General features: G+C 40.9%; 2 protein-coding genes across 6 annotated transcripts in view; one reads left to right on the forward strand and one right to left on the reverse strand.

The window, feature by feature from the left end:
- The window catches only part of LPXN (leupaxin), a 33,383-nt gene extending 17,672 nt beyond the window's left edge, over positions 1 to 15,711 (reverse strand). For both annotated transcript variants that reach the window (XM_079789084.1, XM_079789083.1), the window contains exons 1-3: positions 15,637 to 15,711; positions 10,950 to 11,101; positions 7,719 to 7,765 (exon numbers count right to left, since the gene is read on the reverse strand). In XM_079789084.1, coding sequence (XP_079645210.1) covers positions 7,719 to 7,765; positions 10,950 to 11,101; positions 15,637 to 15,649 — 212 coding nt within the window. In that variant the 5' untranslated portion in view covers positions 15,650 to 15,711. The remainder of the gene's footprint in view (positions 1 to 7,718; positions 7,766 to 10,949; positions 11,102 to 15,636) is intronic.
- Positions 15,712 to 19,168: 3,457 nt separating this feature from the next.
- The window catches only part of ZFP91 (ZFP91 zinc finger protein, atypical E3 ubiquitin ligase), a 33,647-nt gene continuing 29,782 nt past the window's right edge, over positions 19,169 to 23,033 (forward strand). For 2 of the 4 annotated variants that reach the window (XM_079789081.1, XM_079789080.1), the window contains exons 1-2: positions 19,171 to 19,628; positions 22,807 to 22,835. In XM_079789081.1, coding sequence (XP_079645207.1) covers positions 19,264 to 19,628; positions 22,807 to 22,835 — 394 coding nt within the window. In that variant the 5' untranslated portion in view covers positions 19,171 to 19,263. Of the gene's footprint in view, positions 19,629 to 22,806; positions 22,836 to 23,033 lie in introns of all 4 variants that reach the window. The other 2 variants (XM_079789082.1, XM_079789079.1) reach the window with 2 other exon arrangements.

A 23,033-nucleotide genomic window follows, 5' to 3' on the forward strand; every position in this document is an offset into this window, starting at 1 on the left:
AGAAAAGCACTGGACGTATAATTGGCAGGCCATTCGCCCCCAACAGCCATGTGCAAAGCAGGCTCTGAAAAGTGCTTTAAGACCTTGGCCCAAATGTTTGTTTTTATTTTAATAGCATTCTTTTACAACTTTAAAGTATTATATCTTCTCTCAGTTATTGTTAGGTGAGAGACAACAAATAAATGAGAAACTAGAACAGGCATTCACCCATAAATTGAGGTCTGTGGGTCAAATTCAGCCATGCCCATTCATACTGTCTATAGCTGTTTTGCTACAGAGTTGGACAGCTGTGGCAGAGAGAGATCTTATGGTCCACAAAGCTAAACTATTTACTATTTTCCCTTTACAGAAAAGTTTGCAGACTCCTGATAGTTTAGATAATGTGCATAATATTGATATGAGTATGAATAAATTATTAATAAGTAAAAAATTGAACCAAAAACACAGAGCACAGTCTATTAAAATACTTGCCCAATTCGGCCAGCCGGCATGGCTCAGTAGTTGAGTCTTGACCTAAGAACCAGGAGGTCACGGTTCTATTCCTGGTCAGGCCATATGCCAGGTTTGTGGGCTGGATCCCTAGTTGGGGGCGTGCATGAAGCAGCTTACCAATGATCCTCTCTCATCATTGATATTTTACTCTCTCTCTCCCTCTCCCTTCCTCTCTAAAATCAATAAAAATATCTTTAAAAAAATACTTGCATAGTTGAGTGAGAGAGAGAAAGAAAAAGAGAGAGGGAGAGAGAGGAAAAAGGAGTAGGGGGGGAAAAGGGGAAGAAGAGAAAGAGAAAAAAGAAGAGAAAAAAAAAGATAAAGGAAATGTGTTTAAACATAACATGGCTAGCCCTAACCGATTTGGCTCGGTGGATAGAGCATTGGCCTGCGGACTGAAGGGTCCCAGGTTCGATTCCGGTCAAGGGCATGTACCTTGGTTGCGGGCAAATCCCCAGTAAGGGGTGTGCAGAAGGCAGCTGATCGATGTTTCTCTCTCATCTATGTTTCTAACTCTCTATCCCTCTCCCTTACTCTCTGTAAAAAAAATCAATAAAATATATTTAAAAAAATAAAAATAACATGGCTAGGTAATGTTTATACTAGTCATACAAGGATGGTTCTACATTACTAAATGGATTAATATAATCCTATATATTAATAAAAGGGTAATATGCAAATCAACTGAACGGCTGAACAGCTGAACGACCATCGGACGAACATCCGGGACCACACTATGACACCCACTGGCGCCAGGCCAACCAAGGTGGGTGCAATGCAATTGGTCAGGGGCCGGCCATCGCCCCATGATCGCCTTGCAGAGGGAGGCCCAGGCCATTGGCCAGCAGAGTGATCAATTTGGGGGGTTGCATGATAGCCCCAAAGAGGGAGGTTCAGGCCACCGGTGGGCTGCAGCAGGTTGGCAGAGCCTCCCTCACAGAAGGGAGCCCGGGTCTGATTCCTAGGTGCCATAGGGAAGCCGGTGCCGGCAGCCAGGGGAAGGAAGGCCTACTCCTACACGAATTTCATGCATTGGGCCTCTAGTGCATTATAATAATGTATAAGAAAAACACTTTATAAATACATTGGTAAGTGCTCAAAAGCAGTTGAAAACAAATTCAACCACTATTCCTTCGTTGAAGATAGATGTTTTTCCATATCCTTCTGCACATCCTTATCTGTCCTTTGCAACCATAACAGCTAACATTTATTTGAGTGTTTTCACGAAGCCAGGCCCTCTGTATAGGGTTTTATATGTGTCCTCTTTAAATCCTATAACAATCCTACATCAGTGATGTACTGTCACTCCCAAATGAAAAAAACTGGGGCTTAGAGAAGTAAAAACTTTGCTCTACATAATACAGCTGGCAAATAACAGAGTGTGAGCCTGACAACTGCAAAGCTTATGTTCTCTATCACTATGCTAAACAATCTTCCAAATGATGTTTAAAGGCTATATCGTTTATTAAACCTACCATTTATTATTAGACACCTAGACTGTATCTGATTTTTGCTGTTATCAACACCGCTAAATAAATACTTGATTATTTCCATAGAGTAAATTTTGAAAAGTGGAAAAACTGGATCATGTAGGCAACTGACTCAAGTAATGTTTGTAATCAACATTAACCATGTCAGCTTAGCTAACTCCCCACCAAACTCTCTCTCTCTCTCTTTTATACACACACACACACACACACACACACACACACACACACACACATACACGTGCACGTGCACAAAACTAAATATTCTAAGTCTTTCACTAAGTATATTTTCAACAATGAAAACAAAGATTTATTATTTTACTTATTTTTTATGTATTTATAAACCAGGAATAAAGCAGAAGGAAATGTATCTCTTTTTCTCTTAAGAAAAACAAGTCTGTCTCTTGGGTTTGACAGTCCCACTCCTGACTTACTTATGATTGAGTATTTAATAGCAAGGAAAACGCAGGAGGAAGGTGCATATCTTCTCCCCCCTAAGATGAAAGACTTAGTCTTTTAGGTGCAACATGGCCTCCTGCCAGACATAAGATTTTTTTTTTTTTTAACCTGGGAACAAAAATGATCAAGGGATTGATTCATTCCTTGGAGGTGTCCAAGAAAAGTGCATAGGAATTCACCCTAGCAACTCTTTTCAGCAATCCCTTAGCAATTGTTGCCACAGGGATGTGTCTTGGAGGTACAAAAGGTGGCTGGACAGTGAGCACATTCTACTGTTCTGTGCCCCAGGGGAGGATAAATGTAGTTTCATATATGGGTTTGTAGAGTCCTAACAACCTGTCCATCTTGCAGCAGGGGCATATGTGTGTTTATTCAAAGAATTCTCACTGGCTTTTAACTAGACTCCTAGAGCATTGTATAAAGGGAGGTAAATCACTGTCATGCTACCCTAATAGTAATCGAGTCAACAATTTAACATTCTAAGTAAGAAATGGCTGATGGTTGTATCACTATAGCAACCTTTGATTTGTCCCCTGACCTCTTGAAAATGGTAAAGGTGCTTTGCTATGCCATCAGTAACAACTTAGTTCACTTCTCAGAGATTTTAAAAATATAAATCACAAAGTATCCTATATAATAAAAGGGCAATATGCAAATAGACTGAATGGCAGAACAAGTGAACAACCAATCAAAACATAATATGCTAATGATATGCTAAGGCTGCTCAACCACTCGCTATGACATACACTGACCACCTAGGGACAGACAGTCAACTGGTCGACCAGTCGCTATGACGTGCACTGACCAACGGGGGGCAGATGCTCCAACCGGTAGGTTAGCTTGCTGCTGGGGTCCGGCCTATCAGGACTGAGTGAGATGGGCCGGACACACCTGGGAGCCCTCCCGCAGTCCCTCCCCAGCCCAATTGTGCACCGGTGGGGTCCCTCAGCCTGGCTTGCATTCTCTTGCAATCTGGGACCTCTCAGGGGATATCAGAGAGCTGGTTTCAGCCCAATCCTGCAGGCTACTCCCCTTGGGAAAGCGCCAGATGCAGGGCTCATGGTGGGCGAGCGCTGCTGTGGCAACGCAAGCCTCTCCCAATCAGGACTGATTGGGTGCAAGCCCACAGCAGGCGCAGTGAGGCTGGGATGAGTGGGAGCGGCAGTAGGAAATGCAGGTGGTGTTGGACTGCAGGCCACCCAGAAGGACCCCACCCATGCATGAATTCGTGCACTTGGCCTCTAGTATGTTTATAAGAATCCAGACATCTCAAGGGAGAGGCTTCATAGTGCAGGACTTTTCTCCCCCATCCTTTCCTCTGCAATGTTTTTATGAATTGTTTCTCCCTCTTCTTACCAAAATTATTTTTGTGCATGTAAAAGATACAATTTCTAAATTTTTGGTCACAAAGCTACCAATATATCACTATATTAGAAATAGTATTACAGTGCTATATTCACAACTGGTATTGACTATGCTTTCTAGGTCCAAAGCAATGTTTACTTCATTTAAGCAAACCAGAGGAAATGGTGAACACAGAATGCAAGAATCTGGATTCTGAATCTCATGCTCTGTCTGTACATGCCAGCGTTGTTCACTCTGAATTTACCAGCCTCAGGGATTTGTATCACTCTATTACATATTTACTAGGTCACCTGGATTTTGTCTCACTCTCCCATAAAGGTCTACATAGCATGTATTATTCAGTAATGGAAAGTGTGTCCATCGAGGTCCACTCAGGAAAATACAGACATTGGGAGTCAGCAGAAGGAATTTAATCCAGAAATTTGATTACATGGATGATGGGAAAGCTAAAAAAGCAAACAGAAGACATTGAGGGAACCCAGAGATTAGTCACAGCAGGAAGTCATTAGGCTGAAGCGACAAAGCAAATAGGCAAAGTGATCAGAGCCCAGGGACCCAGGTCAACAGGCATATGCTGGAACCATAGCAGACCTGTTTTGCTCCATCTGAAGCCATAAAGAATGGAGATTGTGGACAGATATTGGGGGAGAAATGCCTTAAATTTCCGTACCTTTCACCCTCCAGTCTTTCCACAGTGCCTCCTATTGGTTGAAGCCTGGAGCCTGCAAAACCCGACCCACAAGGGTCAGCTTCTCTGGAATACTAGCAAAGTCAAGAGAAGAAGGAGGGATGGGCCTGGTGAGAAATCTACCAAAAAATCTACCATATTGATGAAGGGACATTGATAAGTTAGTATGGTGTGCCATCAATTGATCGCAGTGCTAGACAGACAGGAAATGGTTGTTGTTTGGACTGGTTTTTATGTTATACTAGAGGCCCGGTGCACGGGAGGGAGGTGCAGGGGGGGAAGGTGTCCCTCAGCCCAGCCTGCGCCCTCTCGCAATGTGGGACCCCTCGGGGGATGTCCGACAACCGGCAATCAGAAATCCCTCTTGCAATCTGGGACACTACATGCACCAGTGACCATACTTTTCATACAGGTGAAAGGCATCTTGCTGTTGTATGGGCAGCTACATTTTTTGCCCTGATTATAAAAAGTAGTACATAACATGATCCTTCTGAGGCAGTAGTACCATTTTTCCCCATCTTATGGGTGGAAAAACTGAAGCAGAGAGAAGTTAAGTAATTGGCTTTGTCACACAGTTACAAGGGTTAGAATCAGGGCTGACCACAAAATGTGCAAGCCAGAGTCCAGTCATGTCATCACTGCATCATCCTGTTTTTTCAGTGTTAGAGTAGCCTTGCCAGGTTTTAATTTTTAAATCTAAGAGACTGTTCCCAATATATAGGACAGGGTCCCTAGGCCTGGCCGGCAATCAGAGCTGATCTGTGGGGTAACCAGCAGGTGGGGCAATTGTCCCCCCCCCCCCCCACACACTCCTGCTGGCTCCTGCCTAGGCCGGCCAGCCCCGCCTCTCATTGCTGGTCTGCCCCCTGGTGGTCAGTGTGCGTCATAGCAACCAGTCATCACCATTCAGTATATTATATAGGACTAGAGGCCTGGTGCCTGAAATTCGTACACTTGGAGGAGGGGGTCCCTCAGCCTGGATTGCACCCTTTCACATTCTGGGAGCCATCAATCGGACATTCTTAGCGCTGCTGCAGAGGCAGGAGAGGCTCCCACCACCACTGCTGCACTAGTCAGCCATGAGCCCAGCTTCTGGCTGAGTGGCACTCCACCTGTGGGAGCACATTGACCACCAGGAGACAGCTCCTGCATTGAGCATCTGCCCCCTGGTGGTCAGTGCATGTCATAGCAACCGGTCATTCTGCTGTTTGGTAGACTTGCATATTAACATTTTATTATATAGGATAATGTCTTATTATGGGCAAGACCTCTAATTCAAAATTTTTTAGGTAGTTAAAGGGAGGGGCAGAATTTTCACTTGAGCCTGAAGCTAAAATTGCCCTTAGCTCAAAACTCTGCATACCACTGAGACACATCTTATCTCTTTAGTGAAAGGAACCTTTTGTTATGTTACAATGACTAACTTTATCTCATGAGTTATGTTTTGGCTTCAAGCCTGTATCCAGTATTCATGCAGCAACTTTAGCTCTTCTGTTCAATATTTACCTGGCATATCTTTTATTTTCTTTTCTCTAAATCATTCTAGATTTTTATGTATTAGAGAGGAATAGCCCATGGACACAGACAATAGTCTGGCTAAGGCCTGGAAGGGGCGGGTGCAGGGTGGAGGAGATCAATGGGGGGGAAAAAACCAACTAAAACAAAGGGACATCTGTAATACTTTAACAATAAAGATACATTTTAAATAAAGGAAAATATCTTAGTTGAAAAGAGTTTTATGTGAAACAATATAAGTAATTGCTCTACACTATACTTTATATCCTCAACTCCTCTCAAAGAGATATTAATTGACCCTATGTTCACTTAATATTAATTGACCCTATGTTCACTGACTGCAGGACTGACTTCTGCCACGCCAACCCAGCACTGACTCCCAACGGGTGCTGTGATCAGACCCTGCTTTTCTGTCCGGGCCTGATCGCTGAGACACCCGCAGCGACCCAGCACTGACTACAGGACTGACTTCTGGTGTTCAGTGGAGCCTTTGGTTGTTTTGGACGTTATGGACCCTGGCTCTTTATATATATAGATGTTCATATGTTCATTAGTGTTTGTATCAAAGTCTTGGTTTCCTGGGTTTAAAAAGCCAAAATTTACTGTGAACCTATTACGTACCAGGCACTGTTTTGATGTTGTTTGTTTGCTTTTTTACAAGGGGGCATGCCCACTGGAACTGGAACACACTGGCAATTGTACTAATAAATTGGCCTCCCTCCCATCACAATAGAAAGTGTCCTCAAGTGGGAAGCTATAAAAAGACTTTTTGATAGCATAGGTCCTTTCCTTATTTTAACATCGTGTGTGCACTATTGGCTGCGATTCTGAAACCAAATAAGGTGTGGCATAGTATTCTTTATCAAGCATGAGCCTTTACTACCTACATTTTAAGGCTTTTATTTTACTTTCCAGAATGTTGTCTGACTTTTCAAATTTCAAGCTATAACTGAAAAGAGAACAAGAAAAGTGGTGGGTTGTTGTTTTTGTTTGTTTGTTTGTTTTGTTTTTCATAGACTGCCAATTCTGCTTTGGCCAGTAGAAATTATTTAGTAAATGAATCTGTTCCAATCTGTAACTTTTGTAAAAAGGCAATCTATCCATCCACTAAATAAATTTTGAGCAAATATGAAAAGAAGTCTATATTCATTAGTCTGCCATGGAGACCCAATCTCTTAGTTCAACTCTGAAACTAGCTCTGACTTTTAAAAAAATCCTCACCCAAGGTTATTTTCCCATTGATTTTTAGAGAGAATGGGAGGGAGGGGAAGAGACAGAGAGAAACATTGATGTCAGAGAGACACATCGATTGGATTGGTTGCCTCCTGCACATGCTGGGGATCAAGTTTGCAGCCTAGGTATGTGCCCTTGATTAGAATTGAACTCAGGACCCTTCAGTCCAAGAGCCAATGTTCTATCTACTGAGCCAAACTAGCTCGGGCCTAGCTCTGATTTTGTTAATGTCTTGCTGAAATTTCATTTGTTGATTTTTCTTCTGTGATCTGGAATAGCTGGGCCAAAGCATCTGTGATGATTGGAACTATTTGAACTTTTTCAGGTAGTGAAGGAAACAGCAGAAACCATTCCACCTTTGCTCAAAAACTATGGAAAGAAAAGGAGAGCAGTAGGAGTTCCAAGCAAAGTATTGTCCAAACACAGATTGATAATAATTATCTAATAACTTTGCTCAATAATTTAATATTAAAAAATACCTGTAGACATGGGGCTCCTCGATATTAGTAGTATACACGAGCTGCACCTAAGACAGAGTGACAGAATGGATTTCTGTTAGTGGAATGTTGGTGCTTATCTACACCCAGAATTAAAGAATGTCTTTAGCTTCTAAAGGAGACTGATGACTAGCATGTCTTTGAGATATCCTTTTACAAGGCAGAGGAATACCAGCCATCCCACAGAGAAAGGCCAGATTCTAAGTAGAATAGCTGCCATGTGAATAAATAGTGCCCCTCTCCCTGCCCTAAAAGCACTGAAGTAGAGAAGTACTCAGACAAAATAATAAAACAACAAAAAAGCAAAGCCCCTTTATAGACCAAAACATGATTAAAATTAGCATACCAAGAGAAATAATGTGTGACTCTAAAAGGTAGTTGGCTAATATTGTTGAACAAATATTTATTGAGAGCCTGTCATGTGTCAGGGCTGGAGATGTAGCCATCAGAAAACAAAGCAACAAAAAATAAATAAACAAAAATTGTCTACCCTGGATTTACATTGTGAGAAACAGATAAACAAATTAATATCTAAAAATAAGTTAATGAATATGTAATATCAACCGGGAATGGGAGATAGAAAATGCAGAATAAATGACAATTATAAATATATTCATCACCATAAAAAAATAATTAAATCTTACTGTTTACAACAACACAAATGGACCTAGAGAATAATTTGCTAAGTGAAATAAGTCAGACAGAGGAAGACAAATACCATATAATTTTATTCATATGTGGAATCTAAAAAACAAAATAAATAAACAAAACAAAAACAGACTCACAGATATAAAGAACAAACTGACGTTGCCAGATGGGAGGAGCGCTAAGGAGATGGATAAAAAAGGTGAAGAGCTTAAGAAATACAAATGGACTAAATACCATAAAAATCCTAGAAGAAAACATAGGCGATAAAAAATCTCTAACATTTCTCTTACTAATATTTTTTTCTGATCTATCTCCCCAGGAAAGGGAAACAAAAGAAAAACTAAATGGGACTACATCAAACTAAAAAGATTTTGCACAGCAAAGGAAATAATCAACAAAATGATAAGAACACCACTGAATGGAAGAATATATTAGCCAATGGTACATCTAATAAGGCGTTAATATCCAAAATTGATAAAGAACACATACAACTCAACAAAAAAACAAACAATCCAATTTTAAAAATGGGCAATGGACTGAATAGATATCTCTCCAACAAGGACACATAGATGGCCAATAGATATATGAAAAGATGCTCAGCTCAATGTCACTAATTATCAGAAAAATGCAAATTAAAACCACAATGAGGTGTCACCTCACATCTGTCAGAATGACTATCATCAATAAATCAACAAACAAGAAGTTTTGATGAGGACATAGAGAAAAAAGGGAACCCTCTGGGAATGCAGATTAGTATAGCCACTGTAGAAAACAGAATAAAAGTTCCTCAAAAAATTCAAAATGAAACTGCCTTATGACCCAATGATTTCACTTTGAGTGTATTTCTTAAGAAATCCAAACCACTAATTCAAAAGAATATATGTACTCCTATGTTCATTGCAGCATTATTTGTAACTAGAAGTCCGGTGCATGAAATTCATGCATAGGGGGAGTGTGTCCCTCAGCCCAGCCTGCACCCTCTCCAATCTGGGACCCCTCCCTCGAGGGATGTCTGGTGGGATAGGGCCTAAACGGGCAGTCAGACATCCCTCTGACAATCCAGGACTGCTGGCTCCCAACCACTTGCCTGCCTGCCTGCCTGATTGCCCCTAAGCACTTCTGCCTGTCAGCCTGATCACCCCCTAACCTCTCCTCTGCCACCCCTATTTCCCCTAACTGCCCTCCCCTGCTGACCTGGTCACCCCTAACTGCCCTCCCCTGCTGGCTTGGTCACCCCCAACTGCCCTACCCTGCAGGCCTGGTCCCCCCACAACTGTCCTCCCTTGCTGGCCTGGTTGCCGCCAACTGCCCTCCCCTGCAGGCCTGATCACCCCCAATTGCCCTTCCTTGCAGACCTAGTCCTTCCCAACTGTCCTCCCCTGTTGGCCTGATCGCCCACAACTGCCCTCCCCTGCTGGACATCTTGTGTCCACATGGGGGCGGCCATCTTTGACCACATGGGGGCGGCCATCTTGTGTGTTGGAGTGATGATCAGTTTGCATATTACCTCTTTATTATATAGGATAGCCCAGAGATGGAAGCAACTCAAGTGCCCATCAATAGCTGAGTGGATACAAATGTGGTGGTACATATATACAATGGAATATTACTTGGCCAGCATGAATGGACTTAAAGGGTATTATGCTAAGTGAAATAAGTCAGTTAGAGAAAGACAAATACCATATGATTTCACTTATATGTGGAATTGAAAGAACAAAAGAAATGAACTATCAATATAGAAACAGACTTATAAATACAGAAAACAAACTGATGGTTGCCAAAAGCAAGGCGGGGCGGGGGGGGTTGGAGGACTGGGTGAAAAAGGAGAAGAGATTGAGAAGTACAGATTGCTAGTTAGAAAATAGCCATGTGTATGTAAAGTCCAGCATATGAAATATAGTCAATAATATTGTAATAACTACATATGGTGCTAGGTGGGTACTGGAAATATCAGGGGGAACACTTTGTAAAGTATATGATTGTCTAACCACTATGTTGTACACCTGAAAGTAATACAAAATAATATTGAATGTAAACTGTAATTGAAAAAAAAATTAAAAACCTAAAAGAAAAAGAAATACAAATTGAAAGTTACAAAATAGTCATGGGGATGTAAAATACAGCATAGGGAATACAGTCAATACTATAGTAATAACTATATATGGTGCCAGGTGGATACTAAACTTAGTGGGGGGATCACTTCAAAAGTTATAAAATTGTCTAACCACTATGCTGTATACCCGAAACTAATTTAATATTGAATGTCAACTGTAATGGAAAATTTTTAAAAATAAATAAATTGATCTGGGAAGGATTAATTGAGAAGGGGACTCTTGAGCAAGGACTGATAGGAGGAGGTGAGAAAAGTTTGAAGATATCAGGAGTAACCTGGTCCAGGTAGAAGGAACAGCAGGGAGAGCACCTTTAAATTATCATAGAGGGATTTTCTTCTCTTTCTTGGATATATATGATTGTCCTTTCACATTATTTTGTGTAGGATACAATTCATATTCAGAAAGCACTCAAACATCTGTATTCAAGGCACTGCAATAAATGAAAAGTTACCTGCAAGGGGCTTGTGTCATCCTGAACAGAAGGGATGTCTGAAGTCTCAGCACTCTCTTTTCTGGAGTACTGATCCTTGGGAAGAGGAGCAGGGTTGGAGTATTCACCACTGTCCTGGAGGGTGGAGTGTTCCAATTCCTCCAATAAAGCATCTATATAATAACACAAAAGGGAATCATAGTATAGAATACGAAAGTCTTCTGGAATAATTTCCCTCTTATATAGCTCCCCCTGTGCCCCCATTCATCTCCCTCTTCTCTTGGGTTAAGGCTATTTTCCTTAAAACATCTTCCCTTACGCCTTATTTTACTTCTAGAATGTGGTCTATTCTACTAAAAGATGTTTAAAGCCTCCATATCCTGTGGCCTATTTCTTATTTCCTATGGCTGCATTCAATTTCATAGTCGCACTCTATAATTTGGCTTATTTTATTGCAAGGTATTAATTTTTGTCATTTATTTGGAGTGAATCACTCATAAAGATTCCCAGTTAGAAAAAAAGTAAATTCTACATATTTTTCTTATCAGAAAAATATAAGCAATTATATTACAGTTTTTAAAAATATACCAGGACGCTAACATTTATTCTTAACCTTGATGGTTTTTTTCTTATATCCCAAGCACATAATCAAATTCTCAAAGGAGAGTATAAGTATTCTGTCCTTTTAGGGTATGGGGAGAAAGGGAAATTGGGAAAAAAACCCCACAGATGTTATAAAATCAAGCAAGATTTTACAGTCCAAATAGTTGATTGTTTCTCTTATATTTTCTTAAGAACAAACAATGGACTCTGACTTCAAGTATTACAATATTACCTTTCTGTTATGATGAAATTAATAACAATGAATAAAAATTAAGGATTATATATTTAATTTAGTTATCTTAATTCTTTGAAGTAGAAGATATTATTATGCTTATTTTGTAGTTCAAGAAATTACCAAATAAATTGTTTGAGTTCACACTGTTACTGAGTTCAGAACCTGGCTGTCTGATCCTGGGCTATCAGATCCCCAACCCCTGCACTAACTTCAAGTCAGAAATTCCAGACCTCATTCTCATATAGATTCTCTGGGTCATCTGGGCATGACACGTTCTTCTCTGAAGCGATTTCTTCATCTACATGATTAAGCAATTATAGTACAATAATACTTTTCAAATTGTGGATCAATACCCATTAGTAATTCTCTAGTGGTTTCCTTACCACAGGTTGTACTTTTTAAAAGTTTGCAAAACACTGGATTATATTGTTTCTAAGTATATGCCTACCTTGGAAGTCCTCAGATGAAGAAAATGAACTTCACACATTATGAAGAAAAAGATTTTCATTTATTTCAGATGTTGGGCAGATGAATACTTCTTGATAGCATAAGAAAAGATCTAATCATTTCTTAAAAATGAAAGCCATAGATCTTTCATATGTGAAATATAAAACTGAAAGCAACAAGTGAACAACTAAGATAAGCAAACAACAAAAAATCGTAGATACAGACAACAGTATGGTGGTTGCCAGAGGGAAAAGGGGGTGGGAGGAAGTAGTAAAGGGTAAAGGGGGTCAAATATATAGGGACAGAGGATATTTGACTTTGGGTGGTAAACACACAATGCAATGTACAGATGATGTATTGCAGAATTGTACATTTGAAACTATATAATTTTATTAACTAATGTCACTGCAATAAATTTAATACAAAATCTACATATATTTCTAAATCATCCATCTCACAAAAAGACTGAATTTTATATACCACTTTAGAGATAAGCAAACTGAGCTAAATTCTTCAGGGAAAATTACCCTTCACAAATAAATTTTAATGAAAAAAGAGATGGAGAGTGAACCAATAGATTAAAGAAGACTTTAGAAACTTATAACTAATTTTAGTATATGAGCCTTAACTTAAAATAATCTGAGGGTAAAAGTAAATAAGCAAACAAAAAGAAACAATCAGGAATATTAAACACTGACTGGATATTTAATAACATTAAGTAAATACTATTAATTTATTTTAGGTATGATAAAAATATTTGATTATTTCTGTTAATAGTTTAGGTGTGATAATTGTATTTCATAATATTAAGGAATTACTATTAAAGATTTTGTGGGTGTGATAATGGTATTATGGTTATTTGTGTAAGTATGTATAATTTATTTTAGAGAGTATGATGAAATATTTACAGATGAAATTATATAATATCTGAGATTGCTTTAAAATAATACAGTTATTAAAGGAATGGGTGGGTCTATAAATGAAAAAGATTGACCAAGTCTTGATAGTTTAAACTGGTTGATGGGCACATCAGATTTCATTAAACTATTCTCTTTACTTTTGCATATGCTTAAATTCTCTATATTAAAAGATTTTCTAAAGAAGAAAAAAAAACTGAGGTAGAAAGAAAACGCAAAACTTCTTTTCTCACAACTTTACTAGCCAGACTGAATGCCAAATTTTTGAGTTCCAAATTTTTAGTCTATATCCATCAAGATATAGCCCCTTTCTTTTCTATTTCTAACCTTTTCTCTAACTAGAAGTCATGGATCCTCTAGGATTAAAAATAAAAAAGCATTTACAATAAAGATTAGGTGAGAAGGGAGACCCTTTACAAGAGAAACAAATTATACCACTAAGAGTAGAAGGTTACCCTTAGAAGGACCGGCTCACTAAAGTTATTGCAACTCTCTTTCTGGGTCAGGAGTTGAGAGGCCCTTCTCTTCCTGTTTCCTGAGTGCACGTATCACCAACACCCAAAGATCATCTTGCCTTTTGCCAGATTCCGTAATTTGAAGATGACTAATTTCATTATGACAAATATGGGATGACTGGTGGTGGGGGATACTAGACTGAAAATTCTACAGTCCTTCTCTGTAGCCCTTCATCTGCAGGAATCAAATAGTCTTCGGTATTAACAAGAAAAGATTTGTAAAGCAAGGTCTCTTGGAGGTCTCATTGGATTGTAGTGATTTCATTCAGAGCCAGAGTCTGCTCTTGGTTTCCCTTTATCTAGCATCCCCATGTAAGAAGGACGCAAAGAGGAAATACAGGCATACCTGTGCCGACCTGCCCTCCATGCTACCTCTCTCCAGCAGGAAGAGAGACCCATCCTAAGTCATTAGGGTAGCAATTGGGCTGATGGCAATTTGAAGAAGAGGTTTAGCCACTTGAATCATCAACAGGAATGTTACCCTCCAAGCTGCATGGTTCTTTCTACATTTCTGGACCAAATTTCTCTACCGTTTTTCCTGCTCAAGAAATGCAAAGCTGTGCAAATCTATTTATTTCATGTTTTTTGTTATCTGGGTTAGTCTGTTAGCCAAAACATCTGAGCCAACACATTTCTAAAATAAGAGAATACCTTGTAGCTTAATCCGTTTTGGTGCTCCTGAGAGTGACATTGAACTAGTTATTTTGCTTTTCTTAAGTTTTCTCATTTTTTAAAAAAATGTGGATAATACCCATTTTAGTGGATTGCTTTACACACTAAAATGGTTAACGTATGTAAAAATGTCTAGTTTAAGTGACCACAAAAAGTATTACTTGCTTTTTTAATTACCTGCATGAAGGCCATCAGGTATCCCTAACATAAAAAAGCAGAGCTGAACTCCATTTCTAGTGGAACTCAGGTAGAAATATGAAATTCCCCAACCCTCACATAAGATAAGAATTTGGATTCTACCCCAAGTGTCAAAATAGACTTTACCTCCAAAACAGTTCAATACATATTTATCAAACACCACCTTTTCCTCTTCCCTTCTGTAATTTGCCTTCCTTCCTCTACTCCTCCAACACTCAAATTACACTCTAAACAATTTTTTAAAAAGACAATATGTAAAATATGTTTTTGGTCATTGTTTGCACTTTTGACGTGCCCCAAATATACCAGGATACTGTAATTAATAACCCAGGACACTGTAATTAATACAGCTTGGAAATCGGGTTAATGACTCAGTGTTAGTAAGGATGTCAGCAACAAACGTTGGCAAAGGATATGGAATACATTCCCAAGAATGATAAATCTTACGTTACTCCAAAGGCTTGAAATCAGAGATCTCTCTTGAGCAACTTGGCCAATAATTTCACTGCTGTTTTTAATTGCTTTGGAATGGAAGGAGGTATTATACTTCCAGGCCATAGTAATCTGTTCCTTCAGAGTTCCTCTGAATAAAAAACTGAGCAATAAAAACCCTGGAGTTATTAGTGCTATGTTGTCTTGATTTAATACTAAATCCTAGAACAATTGAAACCACCCTGGCCTTTCTCCAATCTTTATGAATCCCTCATTCTTGTACTTCTGTTTCTTCTCCTCATAACACTCATTTCTTCTTTTTCTCCTCAAATCACATCTCTACCGTCGCCTACCGTGTGATCACTCTATGATCTCCAGTAGCCCCCAAAGGGCAAATGCTCATAATAAAATGACCATTTTAATCACAATTCAACCCAAAAGTATTTGTGTGGAGTTTACTCTGTGGTTAGCACCAAACTCTCTGCCTTTTGTGCCACAGAAACAGTGAACCCATATTTCCCCAATCATAGTTCCTCGTGCTTTAAATTTAGTGAGTTCAGGAGAGAAGTGAAAATAAAATCTTCCTGCACTACCCTCCATCTGGCTAGTAGCACACCCCACCACACATGGAGATGGCAGCCAGGTCTTTATTCCCTCAGAGTTTCTCTACCAGGAAGCTCCTCACTCACCCAACTCTTCCATTGTCACACACCCAAGATGCTCTGGTGCCACAGGTTGTGAGGAACTGCTTTGGTCTGTGCTGAAGCAGAGGACCGCAAAGGAACTGAACGAGACAGTGTGAAGCAGCCTCTATAACCCTTTTTGGTTCCTGTATTTGCTTAGCACTTCCTCTCTTTTGATTTGGTGAGTTTCTTTTTTTTTTTTTTTTATAGGTCAGAGTTTTTAAAACGGGACATAGAAAGGCAGGTAGTAAAATTTGAATTCTGGTGGTACACCGGCTAGGGCAGTGGTCGGCAAACTGCGGCTTGCGAGCCACATGCGGCTCTTTGGCCCCTTGAGTATGGCTCTTTCACAAAATACCACGTACCCTAATTAAGTTAATAACAATGTACCTACCCATATAGTTTAAGTTTAAAAAATTTGGCTCAGTGGATAGAGCATCAGCCTGGGGACTGAAATGAAAGGTCCCAGGTTTGATTCCAGTCAAGGGCATGTACCTTGGTTGCGGGCACATCCCCAGTAGGAGGTGTGCAGGAGGCAGCTGATCGATGTTTCTCTCTCATTGATGTTTCTAACTCTCTATTCCTCTCCCGTCCTCTCTGTAAAAAATCAATAAGATATATTTTAAAAAAATAAATAAAAAATAAAAAATTTGGCTCTCAAAAGAAATTTCAATCGTTGTACTGTTGATATTTGGCTCTGTTGACTAATGAGTTTGCCGACCACCGGGCTAGGGCAATTAAGATTCAAAAGTAATTTTGAAAAATTTGAGCACCTACTACATGCCAGAATTCATCTGGAATTCATGGGAATGGCATATTTGCACTTGTGTTTTTCCCCAACGTAGGTATCACACTGCAACTATATGCATCAGGAAACTTTTTCCCCCCATGTGAAGCTGGGGGGAGGAGGGGCATAGTTTGCTTCATAGCCAGCACCCGATTCATTTTGCTATCTTTATTTAATTACCCGGAAATTTTGCTTACCTAATTTCCTGAATAGATTGTAAGTCCATTGGATGCAGCAGAAGTGTATTCACTTTTGGATTCTCAGGGCTTGTTTTATTTCAGGGGTCCAAAATGCAAACAACCAAAGGAGTCATGAAGAATGAGACTGGACGGTTTAAGACACAAAGTGCTAATTGCCGATATCTCAATTAAGCATAATTCCTGCCTACTTACATTGCTTTACAGCAGTTTTCTGAACAGTGACGCTGAGATTAACTTTTACTTTGTATTTAAACCACTGATTTTATTCACCTTGAACAAAATAAAACATTTACAAAAGCCTACTATGGAAAGAACTATAATTATAGCCTGGTGAAACAGGTATTACCCCCATTTTTACCAGTGGAGAAATAGATTCAAGGAACAGTAACTTGCTAAGGTAATAGAGTTAATAGGTAGCTTTTCTACCTAATGTAATCTATATTTAACTTCAAGGCCTGAGAACTTTCCTCTATAAGACAGTGGTCTTTTTTTCAGATGATCTAAAGGAATCATTCATTCTCCATTCCCTAGAGTCGCTGAAGATTTTTTTTTTGATTCCCACTCTGCATTACTTTGAGCAGCCATTGGATGTCAGTGCTGTTCCAAAAGCCTGCATACCTTAAAAATGGATTTGCAAAAATTCCCATCCATCTATGCCAGTTTTTACAACTGAAATGCCATTAGCTTTATGAAAGTGCAAAATGCTCATTAGAAAATAGAAAACATTTGCCTAATCTGAAGTGATAACTGAGCCAAAGAATTGGAAGGAAAATTGCAAGTCAGCACTTGACTTGCATATATTGTACTGTATCTGCAGCTTTAACTGAATGATTAATGTGAAATTTAAATTGGATTCCCCAGATCTTGTTTCCATCCGCTTTCTTTAGGCATTTTACCCCCGGATGCTTTATTTTCCAGGGGTAAGAAAGTGGTCCTGCAAATTGCCCTTGGTCATAATGGATGAAAGGAAGAAAGGGATATGAGAGGCCCACTGCCATCGTTTTGTAGATAAGCAAATGGAAACTCCCGTTTATGGGATTAGGACAATTTAGTTGCACATGTTATTGGGCAGAAAAGAAATTCTGACAAAAGGGCTAATCTGACTGTGCTTCCTGCGCAGCAGAAACAGTTAAAAACCGCAGAAGCAGTTGGCCTCAGAGTAGGGAGCCTGAGGGAGGCCTTCAAGTTCCTCCGGGTTGGTGACAGGACACGCTAACAACTTCCCTCCAGCCCAGTGGCCACAGCCAAGTGAAGCAGTGGTCGCAATATCTAGCAGAAACGCAACTCCACAGTGATTTCCACAAACTTTTATTAGTAATCAAATAACTGAGGGGTAGGCCCCCGAGGATCCGGCAGAACCAGATTCAGTCCCTGACCTCCAGGGGCTCACAGGTTGGTGGGTGAGACACAGGAAGACGAGACGAATATTGCCGACATGAACGCTGGCCGGAGAAGCCATCTAACCAAAACCAAGGTAAGAGCTATTACGTGACTACCAGAGAAATGCTTCGCCAACGCCAAGAAAACAAGCAGGGAAAACCTTCCCAGGAAATCCTGACAGGTAACTGGCTCAAAATTTGCGCCGGGATCTGCTTAGGTGTCGCGCTTTAACCCGGAAACACTGCCTCCCAGGAAAAGTACACTTGGACTGTGGAAATACTAAACTACTTTCCCCATCCTGCATCAGTCAAAAACTCCCGGCAACCATTTCGCCTCTGGTTTCCTACCTTCCCCCACCCCTAAGCCATAGGCTAAGTAGGACTCCAACTCCCAGAATGCTTTTGAGCAAGTTGACTATGCGCATGCGTCGAAGAGGCGGCTCCTCCTGGCCCTCCCGACCCCGCCTCTGTTCCACCGCCGCCATTTTTTCAGAGACTTTCATCCGGCAGCGACGGGGCTTTTTTTCTTAAAGGAGAAGCGACAGCTCAAAAAAATTTCCCCCTTCTCCCTCAGGACTTGGCAACGCTGGGGAGAGAAAGGCCACATACAGGAAAGTGGGATCTGGGTGGAGGTAGAAGAACGCCGGGGTAGAAGAAGTGGCTCTAAGGAAGGACAGAAAGAGCCCTTGTGGCATTAGCGGATCCTTAGGGAGGCAGGTGCGCGCGCAGCCACTCCAGGGAGCGCGCCAGGCGGGGTAAGAGGTGCTTTTTTTCCCACCAACCTCTTCGCGAAACCGGCCCCTCCCACCACCCCTAGTGCGCGTGGAACTCCGGAGAGAGGGAAAGGTCACTAGGATTGTCACGGGACGCGGCCGTTTAACGGTGAGAACGGGTGCGCGGGGAAGGAAACCTCGCGCGCTCCCTTGGAGCTGTCCCCTGATTGGTTGAAGGAAGGAGTGGGGGAGGGAACCCGGTACGTCGCTGCGTGCGGGAGGGCGGGGCGAAGAAGCCATTCTTCCTCTCCGATTGGCTCGCGGAGCGTTTTGTCGGGCGCGCGCGCGGCGCCTGGGGTAGCGGGCCTTGAGTGGCAGGGGGCGGGGGGTACTCTCTGAGCCGGGCGGAGGGGTGGGGGGGGGAGAGAGGAGCGCAGAGTGAGAGAGTGCAGGACGCTCCAGGAGGCAGGGGGCGGGGGGGGAGCAGCGCCGCGGCCACCGCCGCCTCCGCCTCCACCGCCCGGGACGAGGGGGTGGGGGACGGGCGAGCCCCGATGCCGGGGGAGACAGAAGAGCCGAGACCCCCGGAGCAGCAGGACCAGGAAGGGGGAGAGGCGGCGGTGGCCGAGGCGGCTCCAGAGGAGCTCCAACAACATCCCCTGGAGGCGGAGGCGGCGGCGGCGGCGCCTGCGGGGACCACTAGCAGCCGCGTGCTGAGGGGAGGACGGGACCGGGGCCGGGCCGCTGCGGCGGCCGCCGCCGCCGCCGCCGCCGCCGCTGTGTCCCGTCGGAGGAAGGCCGAGTATCCCCGCCGGCGGAGGAGCAGCCCCAGCGCCAGGCCCCCGGACCCCACGGGGCTGCAGTCCCAGGCCGCGAAGCCCGCGTCTCCAGCTCAGGGCAAGAAGAGTCCGCGACTCCTGTGAGTAACGCAGTCTTCCAGGCGGTGAGGTGGACCCCCCTGTGTCCGCACGCTCCCCTCTCGGCTCCCGTAGTGCCCGCTCCACGTGACATCCTGCCTGCTCTGCCCCCTGCCGGCTCGCACGACAGATGTCACACCGCTTCCCTGGTGGCTGTCTTACATTCCTCGTTGTTCCCGTGTCTGTCGGGCCACTTCCCCACTCCGTGAAATCGTTCTTTGTAGCATTTACCTCTTCTGCTCCCTCGTGACTCACCCGATCCCTGCCGTCGCAGGCTGATCCCGCACTCTGGCATCTGCATCCCTTTGTCAGCCTATCGCTTTCCCTCCTTGCGCGGCTCTCCAGTATTACATCACTTCCCCATTAGGAAACCCACAGCACTATCTTGCCTTCTAAAGCGGGTCGTCCCCCCACTCCCCTTCCCTTTAATTTGCTTAGGAGCCGGTTGAACTAGTAGCTCTATGGAGCTTTTTCTCGCTACTAAGTTTTCACATTACTTTGTACACGTTTTGGAAATCTGGTGCTTACTAGCAGGGAAAAAAAAGTGACTTCGCCAAGTTTTGTTAAGTGTAGTCTTTCATATAGCAAACTTACTTAAATGGGTAATCTTTTTTTTTTTTTTTGCCAAGTAACGTTTTATTGTTTGTTTTTGCATACGTTTTAGTGTAGGAACTTCATCCTTAAAAATTAGACTAATCTGAAAGGAATTCCTTTATTTCCTAGAGATAATAGAGGAACCAGGAACATAAATATTTAAAACTGTTTATCAAAATAACCTTCCTATGTTGCAAACGCTGAAGCACACATTTGTAAATTCTAGAGGTTAATCACATTAGCCATCGAATTCGTGACTGATAACATCATTTGTGTCTTTTGATTTTCAAGTGAAAAAAGTTAGTAAAAGCAGGGAAAGTTGAAGAGTGGAAGGAATCAGTTTTAAACCCCCCACTTTCCTGATAGAGTGTGGCAAGATGTGGTTTATACCAGACCCAGTTGGTTTGAAACCACACCTGTTCCAAAATAAGAGTTAAGTTATTGTGAGCCTTATTTGGATCTCAATTTCTTGCGCAAATTTCTTAAACAGCCTGTGCCTCATTTTCCTCATCTATAGGACATAATGTTAATCTCTATGAGATTAGTTTATGAGAATTAAATGCATCATGTGTAGCACTTAGCACAGCTATTTTCAACCTATTTTATATCTCATGGTACACATAAATTAAATACTAAAATTCCGCAGCACACCAATAATATATTTTTTGCCAATTTGACCAAATAAAATAGATATAATTTTGATTCACATCGGACGACTATTGTTGTGTTGGCTGTTGTCATTATTTTATTTAATAATCTAAGGGAAAAGAGGTCAGTGCCTCTGACTAGTCTGGTATTGCATGTTTTAAAAATTCTTGCTGTACATGGGTTGAAAATCACTGACAGCACAAAGTCTGTTACATAGTGAATATTTATTAAAAGCTATTGTTTTTAATAGTGATGGTATGAAAAAGGTATTAAGTGTGTAGGGGTGTATTTTCATGTAAAATTAAACTTTTTTTCTTTTTTTTCCTATTACCATACATAGGAAGGTTAATAACTTAAAATGTTTTTTAACATTCCCTTTTATTCTCACCTACCCATTTGAGAGTGCAATATACCTATCTCCTTGACACTTTTCCCCTCCTTCTGTTTCAACAGTTTTGCTTATAGAAATGATCTCGTAAGTTTAAGATAATTGTAGCTATAGTGGTAGTAGTTTTACCATAAAAGTTTATTTTTTCCCTGATTCTTGACCAAAAAGTACCAAAATGAGTCTTTACTTCCACAATATAAATGTTACAACATTCAAACTTGGATAAGATTATTAAATTAAATCTTTTTCTCCTTCACAATATTTCTGTGGGGAGGAATAGTCTTAATTCTTAGTGTACCTCCCATAATTTTTTTGTTACACATTTTCAATTTGCTGCAAGCCCTGGAAATCAAAGGAGTTTGGCAAACCTTGATTGAGCGTTAACTGGGCCTGGTGGTGTGCTGAGCTAGAGTTTATAAAGATAATGAACCCTAGTCCATTAGACTCAGTGGATAGAACATCGACCTGTGGTCTGAAGAGTCCCAGATTTGATTCCTGTCAAGGGCATGTGCCTTCGTTGCAGGCTCCATCCCCAGGCTCCATTATGTGTCTCTCACAAAGATGTTTCTCTGTCTCTCGCCCTCCCTTTCACTCTCTCTAAAAAAATCAATGGAAAAATATCCTTGGGTGAGGCTTAACCAAGGACCTTGTGGTATAAGGGGAAGATTCATTGATTAGTGGAGGTGTGTGTCTGGATTATAGATTTTCAGAGTGATGAAATAAATTTTCAAACTAATTAAGTAGGAAGTTTAATCTTTTAAAAGACATTTCAAGCGGTTTTGAGTTTCAGTTTTTCTAAACCCTGGTCAAGTGCCTTCTGACCTTGATTCATCTCGGTTTTCCTAATAACATGACACATTTTTTAAAAATGAAGTAAGAAGTTTAATCTTACTCTTAATTGTTTTATTCACGTCTTCTTTCCATATCTCAACATTGCCCCCTATAAACTCCTGATAATCATCTGTTTAACCTACATTTATTTCTCGATTGAAGAGACAGCAAATGTGCAACAGCTTGAAAGGTCAATAAATACAGCAAATTGGATTGATTGAAACCTCTTTTCCTATTAGAAGGCAAAATAATATACTAGTGGCAGAAGCATTGGACTTAGAAAGTTTCAAGTCCCAGCTTTCTGCAACTCACTAAGTGACCTTGGGCAAGTCACTTAACCTCTTTAAATCTCTTCACCTATAATTGACAATTTATGATTTGTGAAATGAGACTTATAGTTAGATGATAGTTAGGTTACAGTTTTCATAAACTTTCTCAAATTTATAAAAACTCTCAGAAGTTAATGAAAAGAGTAGGAAATTTTGTGAAGGGAAATAAATTTTAAGTAAATACGCTCAAGAGAATAAATAAAAACCTAAAGGCTAAGAAAATATAAACCAAAGTTGAAGAAAGGTTTTATATCAGTACTCTAAAAATTAGGCTCATCATTTTTTGTATTTTAGCTAATAATACTGCATCACTAGAAGAATCTGAAGAGGTAAATATTTGTGCTTTAAGAAAGTGTGCAAGATTGTTCATTTAATTTTTTTTTCTTTCAGATGTATAGAAAAAATAACAACAGACAAAGGTAAGAGTTGGTCATTCTAACCTCTAATGTACATTACACTGATTATTGTCTTATAACCTGATAGAAAATAGAATGAACTTCAGCCTGATTATTTGTTCCCATTTAAAAGTGACTTTTATTTAGTTAAGAATTATTGGAATAGATAGAACCTGTTTAGATAAAGGCAGTTTGGGTAAGTGGAACATTTTGACTTTATTT

Source organism: Cnephaeus nilssonii (assembly GCF_951640355.1).
Source record: "Cnephaeus nilssonii genome assembly, chromosome: 13".
Taxonomy (NCBI): Eukaryota; Metazoa; Chordata; class Mammalia; order Chiroptera; family Vespertilionidae; genus Cnephaeus; species Cnephaeus nilssonii.